Below are 24,960 nucleotides of genomic sequence, written 5' to 3' on the forward strand. Positions count from 1 at the left end.
TTCTCGAGTAATAATCCATCGCCGTGACACGTTCATTTTCCACTTTGGCCGCGGAGAAAACGATGATACTAGGCTGTCGAGATCATGTTCTCGAGTGGGTAACAAACGGTGAAGCACGACGATCGGTCATATCCCTCGAGACCTTTATCCATAGTACGCGATGCACACGTTGCATTATTAAAGTACGGCTATGTAACTCCATTCACAGAGTCGGCTGCCACGTTTCACTTTGTTTCTTGCTACCGTTTTGAAGAGATTTCGTATGAAATGAACGGCCCTCCTTTCGCCAGACGCTTCATTTTTTATGCAAAGCTGCCTCAAAGAAAGAGGCAGCGATTCTTTCGTCTATTGAAACGGCTTCGATCTATGGGCACGCTCTTAAGAGGCAATTCAATGTCCATTGAATTGTCTAATTTATGACTCGAACATTTTTTTCGTTATCGACTTTTTTTTTTAAACTTTCTCATCTCGCGTTATCTTTTTTTTTTTTTTGGAAATTCTTTCAGAGAAGCGACGCGAAGATATGAAATGAAATTCAGAAACTCAAATCTCATTTGTAAATATTTATGCATTTCTGCAAGCAATATCTTTGTCGATGGTAATTAAATTTCGTTCGATAAAATTGATTTATCTAGGAAATTTTGCATAGATAATTTCGTCTCCGAAATATCGCGATCGTTTCATTAATTTATTCAAACGTTTCAACGAAAAATAGATATTAATTATTCATCATATATACACATACACACGCACAAGTCCGTTAATTCTTTTTCACGATTTTATTCCGTAACGAATATTATTATTCTTCTGAATAATATTTCGATTCACTCTGTGTATCAATCTCCTAATCTCCATTGTTCACTGTAATAATTCACCAATTTTCAATGCTACAGTATTGATTATCGATACTGCACAAATATATGTAAGAGAAATACTTACTAAGATATCTTGAATCGATCGTCGATGAAAAATAAAATCTTCTCGTCGAAACGTTTTCGTCCCCCGTTCATTAATCATTGTGGAGATAAAGAGATGGAAGAAACGTTTTGAAAAGTTCGTTTCATTTCGTAATCCTGGCGTGGCTTGCGAACAATGCTGTTTCGGAAATCGATGAGAGACATCGTATAAACGGAAAGAAACGAAAAAGAAAAAAAGGATGATCTTTGAATCAAATTACCCCTCTGCGTATTGCGTAACGATCTGTCAAACTCGTGGAAATAACAAATCGATGAATCGCGAATTGTAAGATTCGTTAGTAGGAAGAAATAATTCTTGGATAATTATTGGAATTGGTTCGATCGATCGATCGAATCGTTGTCACGGTGATTTATTATTGTGGGAAATTTTCGATCGAAGTCGGCATTAATGTGGATTTCACGCGCTCGTTTTATCGTTTGAGCCGCGATTTCGCTCGCGGGTCTGAGAAGAAACTTAACCCTTTTGTAAGGGCGAGTTTACGCGAGAAAAGCTCTCCAAAGTTTCGTCGAGTGGCGGGCACAAGACACAATTACTCTTCGAAGCACGGCTCGACCTCTCTCTCTCTCTCTCTCTCTCGTCCGAGAAAAAAAACTCGAAATATTCTAGCCGACATCGATTTAAGCCGGGATTAGGAAAGTTTTCCAACCGTGGGATAACACCACATTCGATATTAGTGAAAGGTTATTAAAGTTGCCACGGCTTAATATTACTTCCTATGTGTCGTAAGTTTAGATATTTATGAACATATTAAATATACCATCTTTTTTAAAGATTCGCACTTGTATGAAAATTCCAATTATTAATTTTTCCTCCATGTGGATGGAAAATATGAACATAGGGAACAAGAAAGGGGATAATAATCTCGATAAACATCACAGATTCGCATCATCATCTTGTGAAGAATTAAGAATTTAAATTTCTCGAATGGATTAAAAAAAAAAAAAAGAGAGGAGAAGAAATCATACATACAATATTCTTTCTTTCTTTCTTTTTTTTTATTACGAAATGCGCGAGCCTTTCGTGCAAGCGCGCTATAAATATTACGCCTCGACTCGGCAATGAAATATGGTACAGGCGAAATGAATTTAGAGGTTAGTAAATGTCAGGTGGATTTTAGGATGTCTAAAATCTTGAGACCCATTTACGAATAGGCTTATGTCGCTTGATATACAACCCCTCCTTACATCACGTGGTAAAAGTTTCGTTTCCTGCGTAAACTGTATCGAAACGGAGAAACAGTTTAAAATAAAGGAAACATAATAATAATAAGAATAAAAAAAAAAAAAGGAAAAAGGAATAATATTTTACGAAAAGTTTCTATTTTTGTTACAGGATGACAGTATTGAGCGTTCTATTAGGGATATTTAAATGGGATTGCAACGTTATGTGCATCCTTCTACTGTGGAGATACATCGTCGGATATTTGGTAATTTTCGTGATTTCCATGATCGTGGAGTTTTCCATCTGCTTTCTGGCTACGAGGGGTAGTATCCTGGACACAGCGGCCAGAGCCCCGATGCAATACATTCTCTATATTCGACTTTGTAAGTAATCGAATGCTAAATTAATAATTCTTTTCATTCCTATTCCTTATTTCTCTATAGATCTATAAACTTTAAAATAATATAATTATAATTAAAGGTATAATTAAAGGTATAATAATCGGTTGTTTCGCGCAACGAAATTACGACTTTAAAAATTCACGACCGTGGACTTAATTAGAATTCTTTATGGACAGGAAATAGTCGATTTCAACATTATCGGTTGTCCTTACCACGGGATATTTATAGTATCGGTACAAAAGAGTAATTGAAGTTGAAAATAGGTATACCTTACGTCGTTACGTATTATAAATTTGCTCGTAAACGAATGTTTTCATCGGTTAATGAAACATAACGAAAGATATGAAACTATCGTTGGATAAGTTCTATATCAATCCAAATTTTGATTGTTCAAAATTGAAAATCGTTAAATTCTTACGTTACGATCATTAGATATTAAGTGCAATGAACTTGCTACTAAATTCAACTTGCTATTCTAAGTCTGAAAATCCATGGGCAGCGGAATCCGAAATCGAAAATCGCCGGAGCGTGAAAATATCTTCGAAAATGTGCTAATCGATATATGAAACATTCGCTCGATATTCCCAGACATTGGGATGATGCTCGAGATGCAAAAGTGGAGAAATGCAAGAATGGAAAAACTGTTAAATTAGAACGCTTCAAATAAATAGTAAGTTGATCGAATCTCTATTTAATTCAATCTAATTTGCAAAATTACCCTTTCGAGAGCTGGAAAATATTTGTCTTGTTAACGAACCCATTGTATCCCGCGGCGTTAATCAATACTTTGTCGTTCGAAGATTAAAGCTGCTTAACGAAGTCTTTACTCGTCGTCAATAATCATACGAAGAAAATCATAATCAATCTAAGGATGCATATTATGGGGTTCGTTAATGAAAGGCCTCATTGATGGCGACGAAAAGCCATCTTCTCCCTTGTCGACTCTTCTTCAATCTTCGCAGTGCAAGAGAATATTAATAAGAATCAAGTTTTGACCTGTGTGAATTCCTGATCGTGATAAATCGCTCGTGAGGATTTCCTTCGGCTCTGGAATTTCCTCCGAAATTGGATCAATTAAATCTACGATGGTACGATATCTTTTTCATTTAACGTTATAAATAAAATACGAGAATTTTCAAATTTAATGATAACAGAGATTTATCGAAATAAGAAAGATTAAGGTTTATGTATGTATTTTTTCTCCGATTATAATGTTTTTTATAATGTTTTCTTTTAGAAGAAGAAGAAAAAGAACGTCCTCGCTTTTTTCATCCGTATTTTTTTTTTTTTTTTTTTTTTTTGTTACGCAAAGTCAGCATGAAATTTTCTGTCCATTAAGAAATAGAAAGTCGCGACAGTCGACTTCCCTTTTCTCTTTAAGAATACCGCACAAGTGCCACTCTAATCGTCTATTATGTTAATGCAGCCTTTATTTTTTCAATAGAAATTTCAGTACTAGTTTATTCCATTTTACAATTTCCTTGTTGACGATTCATATCATCTTCCTTTTGCTCAAATTTAATTAAATAATAAATATTTAATTATAAATGAAATTTCAAATATCAATATTGGTGAAAGCACAATCAAGGCGAAAAATTGCACGTAGACGTTTAATCCAAAAAACAGAGCAGTAATCACGTTCTGAAGCTCAATTCTTAGCGCAAGATTAATCGCGTTATTGTTATTTCGCAATACACGTATTTCGATATGTACGAGGATATAAATAATAGAACGGAATAGTGGAAAGTAAATATTATATTTATTGAAAGTTAATTTCGACCTTTTAGCAAAATGCCTACATCTGATGAAAATATTTGGTCCGTAAAGGATTGAACTTAATAAATCGACGTATTATACGATGATTACATACACACGATAAGAATTAGATATACGTACCGTACTCTCTTCACAAATATATAAAGAAACATAAGACACACATACATACACGCACACGTACTGGAACATGTATTAATGGTTTTGGAAACGATCCAACTCGAGTCTGGTTCTTCTCAGGTTCCGGTGCACCTTTTGGAAGAATTCGATAGGAATTCCGATCACGTACAGCTGATTGGCCTGATGCGTATAGTGTGCCAGGCCACCGTAGTTGCAGCTTTTCCTCCTCTTAGTCTTTTTTTTTTTTTTTTTTTTTTTTTTTNTTTTTTTTTTTTTTGTTCCATTTCGTTGGTCTGATTTTGACAGACGCGTTTTCAACGTTTCCGTTCAGGCGAGGTTACGAGAAGGAGAATGTGTGTCGAAAACTACGACCGTGAAAATTGAAAATGAAGATGTTGCTTTGCACTGAAATTCGAGTTATTGAGAAAATATAACAAATCAATGATTATAAAATAAAGGAATAAAAATAAGAAAAAAATTGTTCCTTTCAAGATAAGATAAAGATTGTTCCAAATGCAATTGTGTAATGATAGAAATTTAAAGAACATTGTGAAAGGATAAAATAAAAATAGATCTATAAAGTGGATGGAAAATGTGCAAAAGATATAGATTTATTACTTTTATCTTGTAATATATTTCTGGAACTATTTTCAAATGTATTATGTGATATATGGTGCCCTTTTTTAGACATCCTCTTCATCTTATTGCTCGTTTATGACTTCTACTTCATAAATTTACTGGAAAAGCTGTAATAAATGCTGTCCTTATCTAAGAATTATAGATATACGTATATGGGTTAATTTAAAATGAATAAAGAGAAAAAAGAATCGAGATTTAATTTTTGAAATATTGGAATGCATGAAATATAAATTATTCTATAATATGATTATAGAATACTACTTTTTTATGATCCTTATGATTAGAACTATAACATTTTATTTTTATTTTTCTTACGAGAATGCTTGATTAATCAAAACTTTTTATTTTCGTGTATCGTGATTTAGAAAATAAAACGAAAGAAAAGAAACAAAAGTTTAAATTATTCAAGTAATCTTTTTTCTACGTAACGTAACATTTTTATCTCATTCAACGGACCGTGTATTTTTTTTTTTTGTGATTATTCAAGTAAATCACATTTTTCACATTTTCTCTTCTTCTGTTCTAATCCGTATCTGATTAGAATAACGAATGCAAAATGAAATTAAATTTCGAAACACCGTGAAATCTTGGCATGAGATTATTAAATCATACGGACTTTATCAGGAATTCGTTAGTAAATGTTCCCATCCAATTTTTAACTTTATTGGACATCGGATTTCTCTGAAAGATTAATTTCGTTCCTTGAAATCTTCTCCAATATTTATATTTCATCAATATTGTATATTTCGCGATATTATATTTTTTTTAAATTAATATTACAAAAATCAAACATACTTTTACAATATTTTTACTAATTTTTTAAGATAATAAATTGCAATATATAATAAATATCGATTATACTTAAACATTTCATGGTTCATATTTTTTTTTATCAAATTTATAAATTAATTCTCTATTGTATAAATTATATAAATAAAAAAGTCATCATATCGTAAACAAGCATATTTTTGCAGAGAGATTATTCCTGATTCGATATTTGATGAAACCATTGTCGATACGTTCAATCTTTATTCGATGTGAAGATATTCACGTCGACGTAAATATATACTTTTCTTTCATCCAAGAAATGGCAATCTTCCATGGTCAAAAAACAGACATTCACGAGAGAATTGGTATCAACATGACCCAGATATTTTTCTTTGTTTCTCTTAAATAATATTTTACTGGTAAATAAGATGAGAAAAGTGGTGGTCGTAACGATAAATATTTTTATTCGTTTCATTTTTTGGTTAAGTTAAATCTTATTTTCTTTTCTGTTTCAAAATTTGTTTAAAAATTAAATCGAAAAGGAAAGCGTAAAAAAAGAAATGAAAAAAAGTGCTGAGAAAAAAAAAGCTTAAAAAGAGATGAAGAAAAGTACATATAAAAGTAACGTTAAGAAAGATAATAAAGTGGAAAATATGAAAAAATTTATAATGTAATAAAGTAGCTGTATAGCTACTCGATAATAGTACAATTATATTTCTTTTTAATCTATTTTTCATACTAAATTTATATATTTATTTATTTTTTTATTTTTTTTTTTTTTTTACTACGAGAAAAAAATTGAAAATTTTATATATATTTCGAGGAAATACGCGTTGTATGTTTTTATAGGAAAAATGAACTAAAATGAACTGTTTAAACATACAACGATCGCTTTCGTTTAGATATAAATAGCATTTGAACCGATCGCGAACTTCTCCTATGTAGTACACTGTTAGTGAAGCGTAGTGAAATATCTATACTTTATAAAACGACATGCACGCTGCAATTTTTTCTCCACAAAACAACAATATGATATATGTATATATCAAAAAAGAGAGATCAAAAAGATCATAGTTAATACTTACTGAATAATTTTCCTCGCATTTTTTAATTTTATCCCAAAAAAACAAAAAAATCCATTTTCGATTTTGATAATTCCCTATTTAATTTGCATATCGAAGCTCAACAACAAATTAATTTTACCAACTTTCCGAAACTTTGTTTCAGTCCTTTTATTAGTTGAGATCGGCTGGTTGTGCGCAGGTATAACATGGTTAACGCATTTTTACCAAACTTGCCCCGTCGATCAAATGAAAGATGTAATGTTAGGTAAGTTTTCCACGAGCAAACTTCATTTTAAATCCGAATCTTATCCATCCTTGTGCCAAGGAAAATTTAGATTCAATTTCGCGCAAATAAAATTCCAAAGATTTGCCGTAATACGCTTTGTAATTGTTTAAACACGAGGGAACGAGTAAACTTTCTTGTGAATCTGGAAATCACACGGTTTTCACACGATTTTTACCTTTCACTTACGCCGCAGGTTTAGTTATATCGAATTGGTGCGTATTGGCGTCGGTGATGGTCACGGTATGGTGCACTTACGACGCCGCGGGTAGATCGTGGGTAAAAATGAAGAAATATCAACGCAGCATGAGGGAGGCGGAATTGAGATGCGGTAAATTGCATTACAGAAGTGGAAGCAGGAACAGAAACTGGAGGCAAAGGTAACAGGTTTACGAGTTTTTCTTCTTTCATTTTCGACGGCTGACTCGTTATCCTCTACTTCCACTGATATCTTTACGCTCCTCTTATTTACTTGGCGCACAGTTAGGAGAAGTTTTACTTAAGTAGAGTTGGTATTGTTGGTCCTGTGTATATTACTTATTCTGCGCTGTGAAGAAAGATTGACGAATAAATCTTTCGAGATGATTTTTCTAATTTTTTCCAAGTCCTTAAGTTTTACGATTATTGAAATGATTCGATACTTGCAGAAAAGTTATACGAGCGTACCAGGACAGCTGGGACAACAGATGCAGGCTTCTTTTCTGCTGTATGGGCAATTCCGATAGAAACCGAGTAAGTATCATCGTGGCAAATTGAGGAAAATCCTTCAAAGAAATTTATTAGATCGGTGCAAAAGATTTGATCGTTTTTTTATGGAGCTCTATATGAAGCAACATTATTGATTTCCATTCAATTTTTCGTCATTACCATTGTTATATCGAATCAAAGATTATTTCTTTATAATAGAGGGAATTAAATAGGATAAAGTTTTTGAACCAATCAAGCAATAGGAAATTTGAGATTTCCAACGAAAACGAAATTTATTTCTCAGAATTCGTTCGCGGACATCGCCAGATTATTGAGCGATTTCTTCCGTGATCTTGACGTCGTCCCATCAGATGTGGTCGCCGGTTTGGTGCTATTGAGGAAGTTCCAGAAAATCGAGCGGGAGCTGATAGTGAAGCAACGGAAGAACGATACGTACGAGTTTCTATCCGGTGTGCCAGTTACTCCTCGCACTAAATTCTTGTCCTTGACCGAGGATGGTGATCTGGGCCACTTTCAGTTGGCCATTCATTACATGCACTTCGCCCTCGCTGCTTATGGCTGGCCCATGTTCCTCGTTAATCATTCCACCGGTCTTTGTCAGCTGTGCACAAGGTAATTCCACCGAGTTACAGCGACACAGACGTGGCTCTGTAGGTGTGTTGGCATCGATTGATTTTCAACGATGTTTCGCGTGGTTGTACGACAAAATCCTTTAATCGATCGATCCTTTATTTACAAATATTAATCGTCTATTAGTTTGTTTATAAATTACATTCACTAAAAAAAATAATCCAGAAGATCTTAATCCATGAGAAATTATTATTATATATCTTCCAATTAATCTCAATTTAAAAAATGTTAATATTCTTATAATTATTAATCCTATATGAACAATTGAAGAAATTGCAATAATAGATTTTATATCATATTGTATTAAACATATTAATCTTAAAATTAATACTCCGAATAAATTTACAACAATTAAAATTTTTCTAAAATAAATAAATTCAATTTTTATTATTATTATTATTCGTAATATTCCACGTTCGGTCTTTTAATTATATCTATCGTAATTTCCTACGTGCTGATATTTTTTTTTTTTTTTTTTCATTCTTTCAGAAATACGTACACGTATTTAAACGCGGTTCGTTAAGAATCGAAGAAATTTTTTACACCGAATTAATTAGACCGAAGTTCCTCGTCCGATCAATTAACGATGAAACATTTGAAGCAATTTGCATGCTTTAATTAACGCCCGCGGTGGTAAAAGCATCTTTGGAAAATAAGTTGGATGGAACTCTCTCTGTGACAGATTACGATGCGGCTGTTTCCCGTGCGGTGGCCACGAAGACGAGGCGACCGTTGTGGAAGACAATTGTTGCCAGTGCAATTACGTGGCGCTAAGAAAGATGGTCGACGTTGCCGAGGTGGAGGTCATTTATGCGACTTTTCACGTCGACGTCGGTGAGACGCCGTTCTTCGTCGCTCTCGATTACACGAAGAAAAAGGTTTCGCGCGTTTCCTCATTGATTCGCATGCATCGAACCGCGTTTTCCCAAGAAACGTCGAAAAGAAAAAAAAGACGATTAGATATAGAGCAGAGATTACATCGAAAGCTTCTTAACGATGCTCGCAGAAAAAGCTTCGTCACGATATATTCGCTGCGACGATTCGATTCGATGAAAATTGCAACCCTTAAACGGAGTACGTTAAGGATCTCGAGAGGTTAAAGCAAACTGGAATTTTGTCCGCTTAATTGTAAAATAAATGAATGTTCGTTTAGCGACTTCATGAATTTTTCAACAGCTATTAAAGTTCGTCGCAGCGAAATCTGTGAGATGCTATTACGTATAAATAAATATAAAGAATCGTACAAAGATCTTAGTATAGATTTTATCTATAATGAATAAATTACATTATTTTGTTTAATTTTGTTAAACTCCTCTCGAGTTTAATGTGTATATTAAGTATCTTCTAATAATTCGGTGAATAATTTTTAATAATGATGATTTGAACAAAATGAATAATCCAATTTAATCTGATCTTATCTTATCTATTAAAAATATGAATATTAAATGTGTGAAAAGTGAACTCGAGGATTTTAGCATAATGAAGAAATGGATCGAAATAATTGAAAATCAATAGTTTAACACTTGTTAAAACTTCATAGAAGATTTTAATTTTCAAGATAAGATTTAAGAGCTGCTTTTTACCCACGAACTCGAGTGAACTTGAGAACGGTTAATCACCAATTTTCTGCTGCCTCTTTTCAAGGTTGTCGTTAGTATACGAGGTACCCTCAGCATGAAGGATGTATTAACGGACTTGAACGCGGAGGGTGAAGTGTTACCATTGTCACCACCGAGAGACGACTGGTTGGGTCACAAGGGTATGGTCCAAGCAGCCGAATACATTCGAAAAAAGTTGCTAGAAGAAGGAATTATAACTCGTGCACTCGCCAAGGTATTGTATATATTATCGTTACCTCAAATGCAAATACTTTTTTACTTACGTGTTATCGATGTATTAAATGGAATAATTACACATTATTATCGTGCTCGTTACTATTTAGTGTCACGAACAACGTTAAAGTAGAAAAAAAAAATAATAATAACACAGAAATTGTACGAAAAAAATAATTTATCTTCTTAAAACATTATTTAGAATAATATTTTTCTATATTTTCTTTTCTTTATTTGATATATAATATTCCCAAATTTATATTCTCTTTTTCACATTTAACGAATGTTTTACTACGAAGCCGTTTAGTAGAACTGCATTTGGAAACGATTCAAAATACTTATTGTATACAGGATACATCGAGGGGAACCCATCAATTCGGTCTGGCACTCGTTGGTCATTCTTTGGGAGCTGGTACGGCAGCTATCTTGGCCATTTTGCTTAAGCAAGATTATCCTGATCTGGTGTGCTTCTCGTTCGCTCCACCGGGTGGTCTCTTGAGCATGCCCGCTCAGCAATACTCGCAGGAATTTATTACATCCGTAGTAGTTGGAAAAGACGTTGTACCTAGGATAGGCCTTAGACAGATGGAGAGCTTAAGAGCTGATCTTATCAATGCTATAAAAAGAAGCGTCGATCCTAAGGTACGTACTTTATTATAGGAAGAACTAGAACATATTGAATTTCTATAATTCTTTGAAAAAAAAAAAAAACCAAATAGAATATCCTTACTAATACTAAATTACTCTTATCTTATTCCATCGAATATTCGATTTATAAAATCGATAGAATTTGATTGTTGTTGTGAAATTGATAAAATTGTTATAATTAAATTATGATCAGAGCGTGAATCGTTATCGCTGTTTAAAGAGAAATTCTATCAATTTTATGTTAATAAAATCCCTAAAAAAAATAAGTTAGTGTTTAGAACAACGAGAGTGATAAGTGTTCTCATATAATCGAGATGAGAATCACGCCATAAATCGCATCGTTTTTCAGTGGAAAACGATAGCATGCTCGGTGATGTGTTGCGGTTGCGGTTCCACCCCTACCTCAGCTGCAAATTTAGAAGCTGGCGGATGTATCAGCGAGTATCAGAGAGACAAGGACTTAGCCCGTTCGCAGACCGTCGTTCCAAGCGATTCCAGTATCGCGTTGACTTTGCACAGGCCTCTCTATCCACCCGGTCGAATCATACACGTTGTTCGACATCATCCTAACAAGGGAGAGTAAGTTCGTTTGTTCTCGTGCATCTTAAATAACATAACTTTAAATATCGTTTAAAACGCAGACAGTAAAAAAAAAAAAAAGCATTATAGATGTTCCATGCGAGTGGTGATTAAGAGATAATTTTTAATCGACCGTGTTTTCCGTTTCTAGGCACAAATATGAGAGCCGCTGGAGGTACGTTTATCGAAAAGTTTGAATTTTCAGGGTTGCTCTGGGTAATTGCATCTTGAGGATGTGCCCGCATGTGTACCTCCCTTGGATTTATATTTCTACACTTTTCTCTTTGAAATCATCGTCGCACATCTCTGATTGTTTAACTATCAGGGATATTGTTGTATAAGCGTCTTCTATATTCCTATATTTTGCATGAGTGAAATTCATAGAGGACCAGTGATGTTATACAACGTATTAGATACTTTACAGAGTAATTTTCAATAAGATAAATTTTGCAATTTTTTTTCAAAGTTTGAGACGCGAAATAATAATGCAAAAAATCTCTGTCTAAACTTTCAGAATTTCAGACTTTTATCTTATCGTAATAAAAACTTTGTCCATTTACAACCGATAAGATTTCACTTATCGTCGTTACTTGAAATATATCTTCAAACTTTGAAAACTATTGGACTTCGTTGCTTCGTATAAATAATCATTCTGTACTTACATAGTCCAAAAAATTCAATTTTGCAAATGCATTTGATTGCATGAATCTCACGTAGCAATTAGTCTTTCATAGAATATTAAATGATTTACTTCCTGTAAAAACTTAATTCGTCGTTTAAAGTTGACATGTGAATATAATATTGCTTTCTTGCATTTCAGACAAATGTTGCACAAACACGAGCCGGTATACCAAGCGCTTTGGGCCGGACCATGTGACTTTGACGAGGTGTTGATAAGCCCAGTGATGATACAAGACCATATGCCGGACAATATGCTGAAAGCATTGAACAAGGTAAGCCAGACCGATCCGATAATTCGTCAGATAAAGAGGTCGCAAACACCGGTTAGCCGAATATCCTCGGTGAGGCCAGGTAATTACGAGATCTTGGAGAATGTGGCGGATGATCCGGATATCTTGAAGGAAGGCGACAAACCTCGAAATATAGTAGTCAATGTAGAAAGCAATGGACACATGAAAAATGGTGATGCTGGTAGTGTAAAAGCTGGAACTATTGGTAACGTGGCAAAGACTTGTAACGAAACGATTATAGTTAATGCCGAGATACATGAACAGAAAGAAAAATAATTATTGATGAAGTTCTATTATGATTATTGATTCTTTCACTACCAATATTCATATTTATGACCGTTGTTATAAAAGGGATAATTTATATTCCTTTAATGTTTTTATTATACTTTCTTTTTTATAATTTCTACGTTGTTTGTAGAAATTATATGTTGTTATTTGTAAATGATATAATGTGAATATTAATAGTGACATCAGGAGTATTGTAAACTCTTTTTCCAAGATAGAATTCTTGATTCAGTGATATTTATTAAGCAATATTACTCTAGAATACAATTTTTTGACGATACTTGTTTGTTAGAAACTGACGTTTTTAATTTTATTATTTGACTGACAAAAGAATTGCAAAATTCTTTTAGATATAAGTTGAAGCGAATTTTACTCAATTTATTGCGTGATTTTTTATCTTCATAATTATCTATTGAAATAGATAAAATCATGACTTAAGTGATTGTAGTTGTAGTTTCTTAGATAGGTTTTCAATATTATTTATTGTTATTGTAGCATTACTTTTTTTATTTAATTTTTCATATGTTTTATTTAAGGAGTATATTAATTTATAGAATAATTTGTTTTTTTATTATTTCTTAGCGCATAGTATAATATGAAAGCAATAATATTTGTACGATGTGTAATAAGAATCAAGTGAAATTTACTATATCGAATATTTTTGTTTTTTATCCTTTTGTTCAAACTGATGAAGTAGTTGACACGCATGTTTTTAGATACTGCATGAGTTACTGTGTAACATCTGCAAACAATTATATTTATAGCTTTTCGCATAATTCTGTGCGTCATTTTTCTTTTATATTATTTTTTTGTTCACTTTTAATATTTTATTTTATATTTTCTATTTATCTAAATTGCATCCAAAACGACTAAAAATTTATATGGACATTTCTTTTATCAATAAATAATAAAATCGATGAAACAAATAACTTAATCCAATAATTACATTATTTTATACAACAAATTTTATTATGGCTTTTATATATTATTATCTATGTAAAAATATAAAATTTTACCGAATAAATAAAGGAAATACATTACACTAAACTTTTTATCGTTTAGTGGTCGTTTTGATTGCATATTGTAACAACATGATTCTGTATAATTTTCAATGTATACTACTTTTGATCAATATATTTTATACGATGAAAACGTTGTTATTTATTTATTTATTAGGTTTTTCTTCCTAATTCTATGCCTGAAACATAACAAACTTAAATGTTCAAGGCAAAGCAATGATATATAATATATTATAAATTTATATACTTTTTATATTATTATCTAAATTGAAATAAGTTAATATATATAATACATGCATAATGAAAATTATTATATATTTATTTCCTTTGATTTTTTGCTGACATGTCTATTAATATATATTCGCTTTGTGCATAAAATTATTAAATTCTTTTTCTAATTTCACATTATTGCAGCTAATGTTTCAGCTTCGACTGCAATCACGAACACTAATGATGATACATTTGTTCTCGCTTTGCATGGTAGTGAAAAAAATATAATTTTTGTATTTTAGAATGCAGTTGATTATTATTAAAATTTATTCAAAATTAATTGACTGGCCGACACCTATAAAAAAATAGAATAAAAGATTTTAGAAATGAGTTGTATTTTTAATGTTGAATAACGAAAAGAATAGAAATTCAATTTAGATTGTTTTTGCATCGAGCAAAACTTACATTTCTTTATATGCTTACTCATTCGTAACAGCAATGATCATGATCAGACCTGAATTCAAACAATAGACAATAAAACTATAATTAAAAATATAATTAATTTAAATATAAATGGTCAAATGTAGTTCAAGCTATATACATTTTAACAAACACTGAATAATAAAATTTACTTATTAAGATCAATATATCCATAGTAACCAATAAAAGCCATAGAAGACGAATAGAGATGCTATTAAAATTCTATTGCATTCACGAGAACGAAATATCTTTGGACATTCGTCTAATATTATGAACGCTATATCTTTCGTGCATATTTTCCAATATTTATTCTTAATGTATCATTTCATAAAATAAAATTAAAACTCAGCAGATCATACGTTACGAATGGGTCAAATAAAATTCTTTCTCAGTTTGAATCATGACTCTATAGAAAACCCTTTGCTCCTGTAGCACAAAGGATTAACCAATTTCCCACCTACATGATATTAGATTAGGTGTTGCATCTCAAAATATGAAAAAAATTGTCCCTCCTCGAATCGTGGCATATTGATAACCAGCGATCGATCACGAGAGGATGTGTGGCTGAGGGTGTGTGGTGTGTGGATTAGGTGTCAGCGTGCAGAGATCGCGGCGCTGCAGACGGAGATGCAGCAACACGTGGAACGGTTGCAAAGGACGCAGCAACCCAACGGACTCCTGAACAACGACACGTCGTGCTTCATCATCAAAGTACACCGACGAGTTCTCACGGCCGTGACGCTAACGTCTATGTCACCACACACTCTTCTCGCCACGGCACAAGGTACATTGACGTCTTTCGGCTTTATCGGATGTGTGTGTTCCTCCGGGCAATCGTATGCCAGTGGTACCATTATGCAATTATCCAGCTGAAATGAAATGAAGATTTTCTATAATTGGGCAATAGATGTTTATTTTTTTTTTTTTTTTTTTTTAGATGTTTTGGTAGAGAATTGCAAGAGAAAGCGTGTATTTTTTGTATTGAATTGAAAATAGATAAAATAAAATGGTATCACTGGTTTGGAATGGAGGTCGCTGAAGAATTGGCTGTCTTTTGGTAATTGTTTGACGAGAGACGTTCGTTTGTCGCTGAACGTATGTTTGCTGTATGTGATTTTTTATTATGTTGTATTTCTTTTTTTTGTTTTGAAATTATAATTGTTTATTTGAGATATTATAAAAGTAAAAGTTAGTTAGTACAGAGTGTTAAAGTAAGAGATAATTATTAGGCTTATTTTAGTATTTATGGTAGAACAGTAGATTAGATGTAATCCATCAATTTTTAAAATATTTTGTGTTATTTATTACATTATAAGACGTCAAAACCGACGGTCTCCTCTACAGCGACCAAAAAATTCCAGCTAACAATTATCTCGTTCATTATCACGATTGCAGACAATCTGCAAGATCGTCTTTGATTATATTATAGCATGTGATCACATATTATATTATTTATGATCATAATTTTTGAACACCACGTTCATAATCGTTCATTTACATATTCGCTCGAAATTTGCTTCGAAAAATGTGATACGTACGTATTGCAAGTTCACTTAGACATATAGTTTTATATCGTGACATCGTACATAAGCTACAAATTTATAATCGTAATGATAAACTTGTAGATAAAGTCGATATCGTATTCTTGAATGCCATTCAATTCATGCATGTGCATCTATGCATTTAGTTTATCATAATCATCGTATATTTGATTTTTAATTTCTAATATGGAATATCATTAATTGTATGTTAAATATATGTAGTGAATATTTAAATATTCTAATGTTTTTTCATCATCAAGCAAAAAAATAACAATTCACGTTCATATTTTATCATAAAATTACATTTTTTTAAATTTTAATTATATTATAAATAAAGAAAATTCGCTTCTAAAAATAATTTCTATGAATGTATGTAAGCGAAATTTCGTATTAATATTTATTAAATTTTTTTATTCACGTAAAATTTTTCATGAATATTCTCTAAGAATTTTCATGTTAAATTAATTAAAATTAAGTATTTTTCTTATGTAACATTAGATTACAAAATTCTAAATTCTTTTTCGTCAAAATTACTTTCAAGATATATAAAGATTTATACTCTGTTTCCAATAAGAATAATTGATCGAACTTAGAAATTTTTTTTTAAAAAGATACAGAGTAAAAATATTTCAATAATTTATCTTTTTCGAAACAATCTTGAAATTAACGTTTAAGTTCTTCGTTTCGATGAAAGATATATTTATTCCTATTATTATCTTTTATATATATATATATATATATATTAATAATAACAAAAATCTTACTTAAATTAATAAAATAATCTCCTTACGATTGATCATTGATTTGCACCAATTTCTTGAATATTAAATTTAAAATTTCAAAATGAAAATAATGCAGCAAAGAAAATAAATTCATATTATAAATTAATTTTTTCAATAACGAAGACACTATACAATTGAATCGAGAGGGACAAAACAATTGCGAATCTTTAATCATCTTATCTTGCATCAAATTCAATCTTTCCTTCTTTTCGTAATGAAAAATTCGATCGATGTACACACAACATAATCATCCGTCATTATCACGCATCACGATGCCACATTTATATATGTATATCAATATATATTTACCAAACATCGATCATAAAATAAAATTTGCTTCTTGAATCACAATAAGATATTGTTTTCATCATTAACTGTCATAACACGAAGTAATGCGGAAATTGTCGACGAAGGCAAGGTGAAACGATTACATTGGAAACACGCGTGTGGATATGTCAGGTTGTAACGACCCTGGGGCCGGTGAAGCCGCAGAGGCTAGCTTCCGGTCATGCATCATCGACGGAGGCGTCGGAGGCACGGGAGACCGCCGAGGTCCAGGAGATGGAGATCGAGCAGGAGATGAGAGCGTTGCTCTCGTCCTCAAGCCCCGTTAAATCGCATCCCAGCAACATGGCTGGGACGCCACCGTACAAACTCTGCCTAGAGACGAGCTTCACGTCCCTCCAAAGCCCCTCGGAATTTCCTCAGGCTGGCCGGGAGCTGAGCGTCGACTCGAGAGGGATTCCATGGGAGTACGTCAGTTTGGCCAGCGAATTGCTCAACACGCCCAGGGCCGACGAGAGTAAATCGTAAGAATAGACAATTTTAACGAACTGGACGACGAACTGCCGTTCCGTGACGAAGGATTTGATCGTTCAATCGACGCCGATATAACGAATTAGATTTACGATGAGGACTTTTAGAGCAAAGAAGAGAGAGCCATTGACGAGATAACGATTGACATTTTCTTGCAATCAAATTGGTCGTTTTGATAAACTCTTTCTCGGTCAAGAGAATATTCTGTATCTTATATGATTCGCATTGTATTTTGCGAGAATCATTGAATAATTTCCATTACCTGTCTAATTATGTTTGAAACGTTACGTTTCTGATCTCAAGTCATTCGCGCCTATAAATAATCAAAAATATATCGTTCCATATATTTCAAGGTATCTCATATGTCACGCTCTCATTAACACTCGCTTATTTTTCACGACTCACAGTTTTCACCGCTTCGGCAATCGTGCACATAAATCATTGCATTCCATCAGATTATAGAACGGAAAATCTTCAAAAAATCTTCAAAAAATTCGCAGCTTAAGAGGAACACTTTATTCCGATAAAAAGAAATCTTATTTCCTCCTCCCATTCATCTTTGATCATAAAATGTTGCTCTTTGGCTGTAGCTTTAATTTTTTTTCCCCTGATTAATTTCAAGAACTGTGTTAAAGATTATCATTTTTTTTTTTGAATGCGAAGATCGAACCGTCGAAGCGATTGGGACGACAGTTCTCGAACGGCGCCATTGGCCACACCGGAAACATTGTCGGAGGCGTCGAGCAGTCCACCATCTCCGGTACCACCACCTCGCCCGATGAGACGTACACCAAAAATCTCGGGAAACTTGTCAACGGCGGCGGACGACTTGAAGAACAACCTTCACTTCGCCATGCTTTCGGCGAAGAATTATTTCCTGAGGGAAGGGAACAATGGGAGTAATACGAGTAGCGGTAATAGCGAAGCGAGTTATGAAAGCGCCAAAAGCTTAACCGCTGGTCTTCCGCCGCCAGTACCAAGAAGACGAGATTCTGTTATCGTCAGAAGGTAGTTAGAATTCCCCTCTCCCCCCTTTAAATTCGTTATTATTCCATATTAATAAATAAATCATTGAATGACATTTAAAATGGAAAAATTGCAGAGAGCAAAGAGTGTGTACGGCTGCCTGCTGTAGAGATGATCTGTCCGAAAATTCCTCGTCGCATAACTCTTCCCATTCATCCAGGACATCTCAAACGTCAAACCGGGTGCAATTAGGTTTCTCTGTGGAGGAACACGAGACAAACGGATCCAGTTTGGATTTTTTCGAAGCTAAAGTAATAAATTATTCAACATGTAACATAAAATTTTGAAATTTTATAAAGTTTTGGAGCGAGAAAAAATTATTGTACCTTTTTTCACAGGGTTCTTCTGGACAACGTGATAGCAGCAACGATGTGTTCCTCAGTGTGAGAAGTTCTCCAGAGTGTAAAGGTTTAATGGCGCCAGCTACGGATTTAGGAGCAGAATGGAAGAAAAAATTTGATGCGACAGGAATGCCCGGTGATGTTTCGTTACCTCTTCTACGTGGATTATCACCAACACCTACGCATGGACAACATAATTCGCCTTTCTTTAACGCGAAACGAAAGAAATACGTGTATCCGATCACGCTGGTTGGTCGTGGTGAAAGTAGTGTTTAATTACGAAATGTTAGACCAACTGGGGACCATAGAAAAGAGGCGAGATAGATTTAAATCAACCATTAGGTGCCAATATCATTTTCTTCAGTGTGATCGTTTAAAATCCTTGAATCCTCGAACAAATGAAAATGCAAAATATTCTAAAATTGATGGGCCATATATCTGTGAAGCCTCTTTTTATATGATCTTTCATTGAAGTTTAAAAAAGAATAAACGGAGACTCGAGATGTAAAAGATTTTTCTCGAATAATAATAAGTAGATAGTCAAATTCGAATAATATAATATTTAATTCTTATTATAGGATAAAAATGCTACTTTTTTTCCTTTTTGTACAGTCATTTTTCTAATGTAATGAAATATTTTCTGATTCAGAAACTTTTCTGTCTGACTAAATAATAAACCAAAGGACAAATAAGATATAGAATGTATATTAAAGATTTAATAAATAAAGATATTAAAGATATTAAAATAAATAAAGAAATTATCGAAAAGGCAGCGAGTTATATGAATGACGATTTACAAAAATCAATGATGCCTTGTCATTCAAAAGGGATATCAATTTTGAAAAATATCGATTCTTGTTTTTGTTAACTGTTAATTGTTATAACATAGCGAGAAAGCGTGAACATTTATATAGAAACTGCACTGGCCTACTCAATGTCAATCGTATTTAGTATGAAAGTTTTTATGCATTTTTGTACAGTCTTTTAATAGAATTAACAAATGTATAATAAAATAATATAATTTAATGTATCTTTTGTAATCGGTATAATTTTGTTTTAAATACTAATTCTTTTATTTGATCTCTATATTTTTTTTCACAATAAAATTGAACAATAATTTCTATTAAACTTTATACTAATTTTTTAATGAATGCAAAAATGGGACTGAAGATATATAAATTTATAGAATGTAAAATATGTAACCATTAAAAAGATATGATTATATAACAGATTATGAAACACAATTTTTATTAAGTCTTTTAATAGTTGAAACTTTAAAACCATTGTATTTATGTAAAAAAAAAAAAAAAAAAAAAAAAAAAAAAAAAAAAAAAAATAGAAAAAATATATTTGACCCATTTAATTTTTGATTTACACAGTAGATATTTATATATAGAAAATATTATATATAGCATATAAATATTATATATTAGTAATATTATAAATTACATATTTGTAGAATATGATTAGGAAAAAGTGATATATTACAAAATACTTCATTTAATGTATTAAAATATAAATTTCTAAAAAATAAAAATATAGATTCAATTTTCTTTTTATTTTTCTTGTATTTTAATTTATTTAGTTTGAATAATGTTGTTATATTGAAAAAATCATATTGATAAAACTATTGTATTAAATTTATAACATATATATGTATGTATATATATATATATATATATATATATGTTCCCCAAAAATTTATTAAATAATTAATGATCACAAAAACTTACAGAAATTTAAAAATTTCTTTATTATATTGCAGATGCCCATGGTGGAGTCATGGGTTGTGGATTTTGTAAGTATGACATTACAACAGCTGATATTGATAACATAAAACTACTAAGAATTTGTTTAGTATCATCACTCACTTTAGAATTAGCAAAACTAATACATGAACAATATAATGCAACCCATGCACACCATTTTAATCTCATCATTAAACCACACATACTAAATATCATTCCTAATATATTCATATAATCTGGAGTTGAGTTGTCGCCAGGTTGTGCTTGATTGCTTGACACATTAGGTTTATAACGAATTTCTCGTTCTGGACGCCTAGGATCCGATGAACTATTCATTTTATAAAACTGAAATTTATATATCTAAATTATTATTTTATATTTATAATGATTATATTAATCATTATTACAATATGTTAAAATCTTAATCTTAATCTTAGGTTAATAAATTATAATATGTTATAATACATTTATATAAATACAAATTAACATTAAATAATAATAATTTAAAATGTAATTAAATTTACTTGCCAGTATAGAATAGTATAAATTATTATTTAACAATGAAAATTAAATAGTTGTTTACAATATTAATGTGTCTTTTCATCCAAATGTACTATACTATAAGTTTCTAACTTCAGAGTCAGAGATAATATACAATCTCGTAAATTCGTAAAGTCGAATGTAATGTATCGATATTTTACCACGTGCAGTGTAATGTAGAATGCATACCACGTGTATTATTGTCTTTAGTATTTAACTTTTCTATAAAAAAAAAAATAAATATTTGTATTATAAATATTAATATTAAAATATATATAATTTTAAAATGAATATAGTACCGTGTATAGCTTGGGTAAAAAAAGGTGTTGCATCAACAAATCCTGTAAAGGTTAATCAGTTTTAATATGGAATATTAAAATATTTCTAATTTATAAAATTTTTTTTATTTAAGTATTATTATTTATTATATTATTTTATTTAAATATTTGAGTTTATTTATCAATTTTTAGGTTGAATTAACTCCAAATGAATTAGAGAAAATCATAAAACAAACTCAATCTGAATTACAGTAAGTATTAAAGTTATAATGTGACAATTTTAAAAAAAGAAATTATATTTGAAAATAAAAATATTTTTTCAGAGATGTTGAAAGTGATTTAGATGAAGAACATAATGAAATTAAAGAAGAAAAATATAAAATAGATTCTCAACTTGATATATCCAAAACAGATGAATATGATTTTGATAAATATGATGAAGAATGTAAGATAACAAATATTATTTATCATATTAATAATCATTTCTATAGTTTTTTATAATATTGATATTAATGCAGCAGGAGCTATACATTGTAATATTAATAATATTGCAATTATTGAAAAAAATGGTAAAGATCCCTTTATAACAAAGGAAGATGATGATTCAGAAAAAGAAGATGATATTATTAAATGTGATGATAATCTTATATTAGTAGGACATGTTGAAGGAGATGCTAGCATTTTGGAAATATTTGGTTTGTATATTATCTTTTTTAATGAAAAAAATTAATTTTTATAAATGATTTTTAACATATAAATTTAAATATTTTTTAGTATATAACGGACCTGAAGATTCATTTTATTGTCATCATGATATATTATTACCATCATTTCCATTATGTATAGAATGGCTTAATTTTGATCCTTCAGATTCAAAACCAAGTATATATAATATATTTAAAATATAAGTTTTGCATTTATATATTTTTTTTATTATATTATATTAATTATTATAGGTAATTTATGTGCAATTGGTAATATGACTCCTATAATAGAAGTATGGGATTTAGATTTGATAGATTGTTTAGAACCAATTTATAAACTTGGTTGTAAAGCAAATAAAAAAAAAAATCGAAAACATATTGGACATAAAGATGCTGTGTTAGATTTAGCATGGAATGAAAATTATACGTTAGTATCAAATATTAATTAAAAAAAATTCTAGTTAGAACTTTATATATTCATTAATGAGACAATTTTTTAAATATTTTTTTAGACATGTTCTTGCTAGTGGATCAGTTGATCAATCAGTTTTGTTGTGGGATTTAGAAAATGGAAAACCTGTTAATAAATTTACTTCTTTTCATGAAAAAGTTCAATCATTAAAATGGCATCCAATAGAAACTCATCAATTATTAACAGGTTGTGCAGATAAGTATGTTTATTTATTTTTAACAAAAATTTCTTAATATAAATATATATTAAAATATTTATAATTTTTTGTTTTGTTTAATTTTTTGTTTAGGATAGTGAGATTATTTGACTGTAGGTATGAAACAATTATAAAATCATGGGAAGCATTAGGAGAAGTAGAAAAAGTATTATGGAATTCTTTTGATTCTAATTATTCCATAGTAAATATATATAATATTTATTAATTTTTATAATTTAAGTAAAATTTATATTATAAATATAAATATAAGTGGTGGTAGAAATTATTTTATTTATTTTTGATTTAGATTAGTACTTCTAATGGATATATACAATACATAGATATTAGAAAAGATAAACCAATTTGGAATATAGAAGCTCATACTCAAGAAGTTACGGGTATATGTAAAATTCAAATATGAATGATGAAATTATATATGAATTGAATATAAATAATAATCAAATTTATTATATTATAATTTTAGGTTTATCACTTAGTTCATCATGCCCTGGGCTTCTTGTTACTTCAGCAAACGATGGTATTATTAAAGTATGGGATATTATTGAAAATACAAAACCAAGTGTTATTTGGGAAAAGAAAACTAATCTCGGTGGTTTATTATGTCTTGCATCAAATCCAGATGAACCTTTTGTGTTTTCTGCTGGTGGTGATAATAAATCACATAATTTAAAAATATTTGATCTTTTAAGAATATCAGAAAGTATGTTAATATATATATATAAAATTCTACATTTTTTTATAAACATGTATATAATATATACATGTATAATTTCATTTTATTTTTAGTACATGAAAGATTTCAAAATCGTGTTCCAAAAATTAACATTGATGATATAAAAACAGAAATAAAAGAAGAAATAATGGATGTGACAGAAAATATGGATTCAATGATTTTAAATACAAATACAGAAAATAAAATGTCTTAAAAAAAAAGAAAATAAGAATATTTTAAGAAAAAGTAAGTAAATTAAAAAACATTAAAAATTTCGTTAATGATTAAAATAATAATTTCGTAAATAATTGCAAATCAAAGATATTTGGCTTGATTTTTATTTCTATGGTATATATATATAATAGAGATTTTATCTATATGTATATTTAAATACACGTGTATATGTATAATGAATGAAATCGAAAATCGAAAAATAATTTTTAATATAAGTACTCATTCTATTATAAATATATATATATATATATTACTTTTATATAACAATATATTTTATATATATTTTTGTATTTTCATTTTAGAAAACAAAGTTAATTAAAAAATATAAATTTTGCAAAGCAGATAGACAAGAAAGTAAGTAATAAGATAAGGATAGAAATAGATTAAAAATATTGAAATCAAGGCTATTTTTAGAGTGAATGAAATACAAAAAAATTGAAAATAATAAAAAAGAATAAAGATAGGATAATAATTGATCATTAGCGCCATCTTTCAAATATCTTTTTAAAAATTGATTTAAAAACATTCAAAAAATAGTATTGATCCTGAATTCTTAGTCTATCTTATCCTATCTTTATGCTTCTTTTCTATCTGTATGTATTTCATTTATGGCATTCTAAAGATGGCACTAATTTCAATATTTTCTATATTCTATCTTTTTTTTTTTTACTATCTTTATTCCTTATTTATATTTGTTCTCATATTTTTGTTCATACCATAGAAGTACGAAATACTAATCGAATTTATATATTACATTATTTTTCTTTTGATACTATAATATGTCTCAATTTTAATTGTAATTAAAATTATAGATATTAAATTATAAATATTAAATTCTCGGCTTTATAATGTATTAGGATGTTAAGTTTGCAAAATGTGCACATGTATTAAGAATTTTTAAATTTTTAATACACGTGTATTTTTATATACATTCAAGACTATAACTTGTATATATTTTTTATACAAATAAAATTTTGAAAAACACATACATATTTAAAAG

General features: G+C 30.3%; 3 protein-coding genes across 4 annotated transcripts in view; 2 read left to right on the forward strand and 1 right to left on the reverse strand.

The window, feature by feature from the left end:
* The window catches only part of LOC122721075 (diacylglycerol lipase-alpha), a 44,819-nt gene extending 24,690 nt beyond the window's left edge, over positions 1–20,129 (forward strand). Inside the window, exons 3-17 of one of the 2 annotated variants that reach the window (XM_043948312.1) lie at positions 2,311–2,522; positions 7,068–7,169; positions 7,384–7,567; positions 7,835–7,919; positions 8,179–8,507; positions 9,208–9,403; positions 10,170–10,358; positions 10,709–10,999; positions 11,355–11,584; positions 11,736–11,759; positions 12,405–12,537; positions 17,332–17,681; positions 18,352–18,696; positions 18,791–18,965; positions 19,053–20,129. In XM_043948312.1, the coding sequence (XP_043804247.1) occupies positions 2,311–2,522; positions 7,068–7,169; positions 7,384–7,567; positions 7,835–7,919; positions 8,179–8,507; positions 9,208–9,403; positions 10,170–10,358; positions 10,709–10,999; positions 11,355–11,584; positions 11,736–11,759; positions 12,405–12,537; positions 17,332–17,681; positions 18,352–18,696; positions 18,791–18,965; positions 19,053–19,331 (3,124 nt within the window). In that variant the 3' untranslated portion in view covers positions 19,332–20,129. Of the gene's footprint in view, positions 1–2,310; positions 2,523–7,067; positions 7,170–7,383; positions 7,568–7,834; positions 7,920–8,178; positions 8,508–9,207; positions 9,404–10,169; positions 10,359–10,708; positions 11,000–11,354; positions 11,585–11,735; positions 11,760–12,404; positions 12,538–15,139; positions 15,334–17,331; positions 17,682–18,351; positions 18,966–19,052 lie in introns of those variants that run through there. The other variant, XM_043948311.1, reaches the window with a different exon arrangement.
* A 611-nt stretch (positions 20,130–20,740) lies between these two features.
* Positions 20,741–21,442, reverse strand: LOC122721077 (protein Asterix). Its single transcript, XM_043948314.1, has 2 exons — positions 21,332–21,442; positions 20,741–21,148 (listed from the first exon to the last, which is right to left on the reverse strand). The coding sequence occupies exon 2, from the start codon at positions 21,137–21,139 to the stop codon at positions 20,810–20,812; it is 330 nt and encodes a 109-aa protein (XP_043804249.1). The 5' UTR covers positions 21,140–21,148; positions 21,332–21,442; the 3' UTR covers positions 20,741–20,809.
* Positions 21,443–21,504: 62 nt separating this feature from the next.
* Positions 21,505–23,972, forward strand: LOC122721076 (periodic tryptophan protein 1 homolog). The gene is made up of 11 exons (XM_043948313.1): positions 21,505–21,692; positions 21,814–21,872; positions 21,945–22,066; positions 22,140–22,316; positions 22,396–22,503; positions 22,578–22,752; positions 22,838–22,996; positions 23,087–23,195; positions 23,301–23,391; positions 23,478–23,714; positions 23,801–23,972. Exons 1-11 carry the CDS (start codon positions 21,630–21,632, stop codon positions 23,938–23,940), a joined length of 1,440 nt encoding a protein of 479 aa, XP_043804248.1. The 5' UTR covers positions 21,505–21,629; the 3' UTR covers positions 23,941–23,972.
* The last annotated feature ends 988 nt before the right edge of the window (positions 23,973–24,960 follow it).

This window comes from Apis laboriosa, unplaced genomic scaffold, assembly GCF_014066325.1.
Source record: "Apis laboriosa isolate Shangri-la unplaced genomic scaffold, ASM1406632v1 scaffold13_cov153, whole genome shotgun sequence".
Lineage (NCBI taxonomy): Eukaryota > Metazoa > Arthropoda > Insecta > Hymenoptera > Apidae > Apis > Apis laboriosa.

Coding starts and splice junctions, on each gene's coding strand:
- LOC122721077 (XM_043948314.1), bottom strand. CDS start 21,139: ATGAATAGTTCATCGGATCCTAGGCGTCCAGAACGAGAAATTCGTTAT.
- LOC122721076 (XM_043948313.1), top strand. CDS start 21,630: ATGAATATAGTACCGTGTATAGCTTGGGTAAAAAAAGGTGTTGCATCA. Junction 21,873..21,944: donor CAAACTCAATCTGAATTACA/GTAAGTATTAAA, acceptor ATATTTTTTCAG/AGATGTTGAAAGTGATTTAG. Junction 22,504..22,577: donor TCCTTCAGATTCAAAACCAA/GTATATATAATA, acceptor TAATTATTATAG/GTAATTTATGTGCAATTGGT.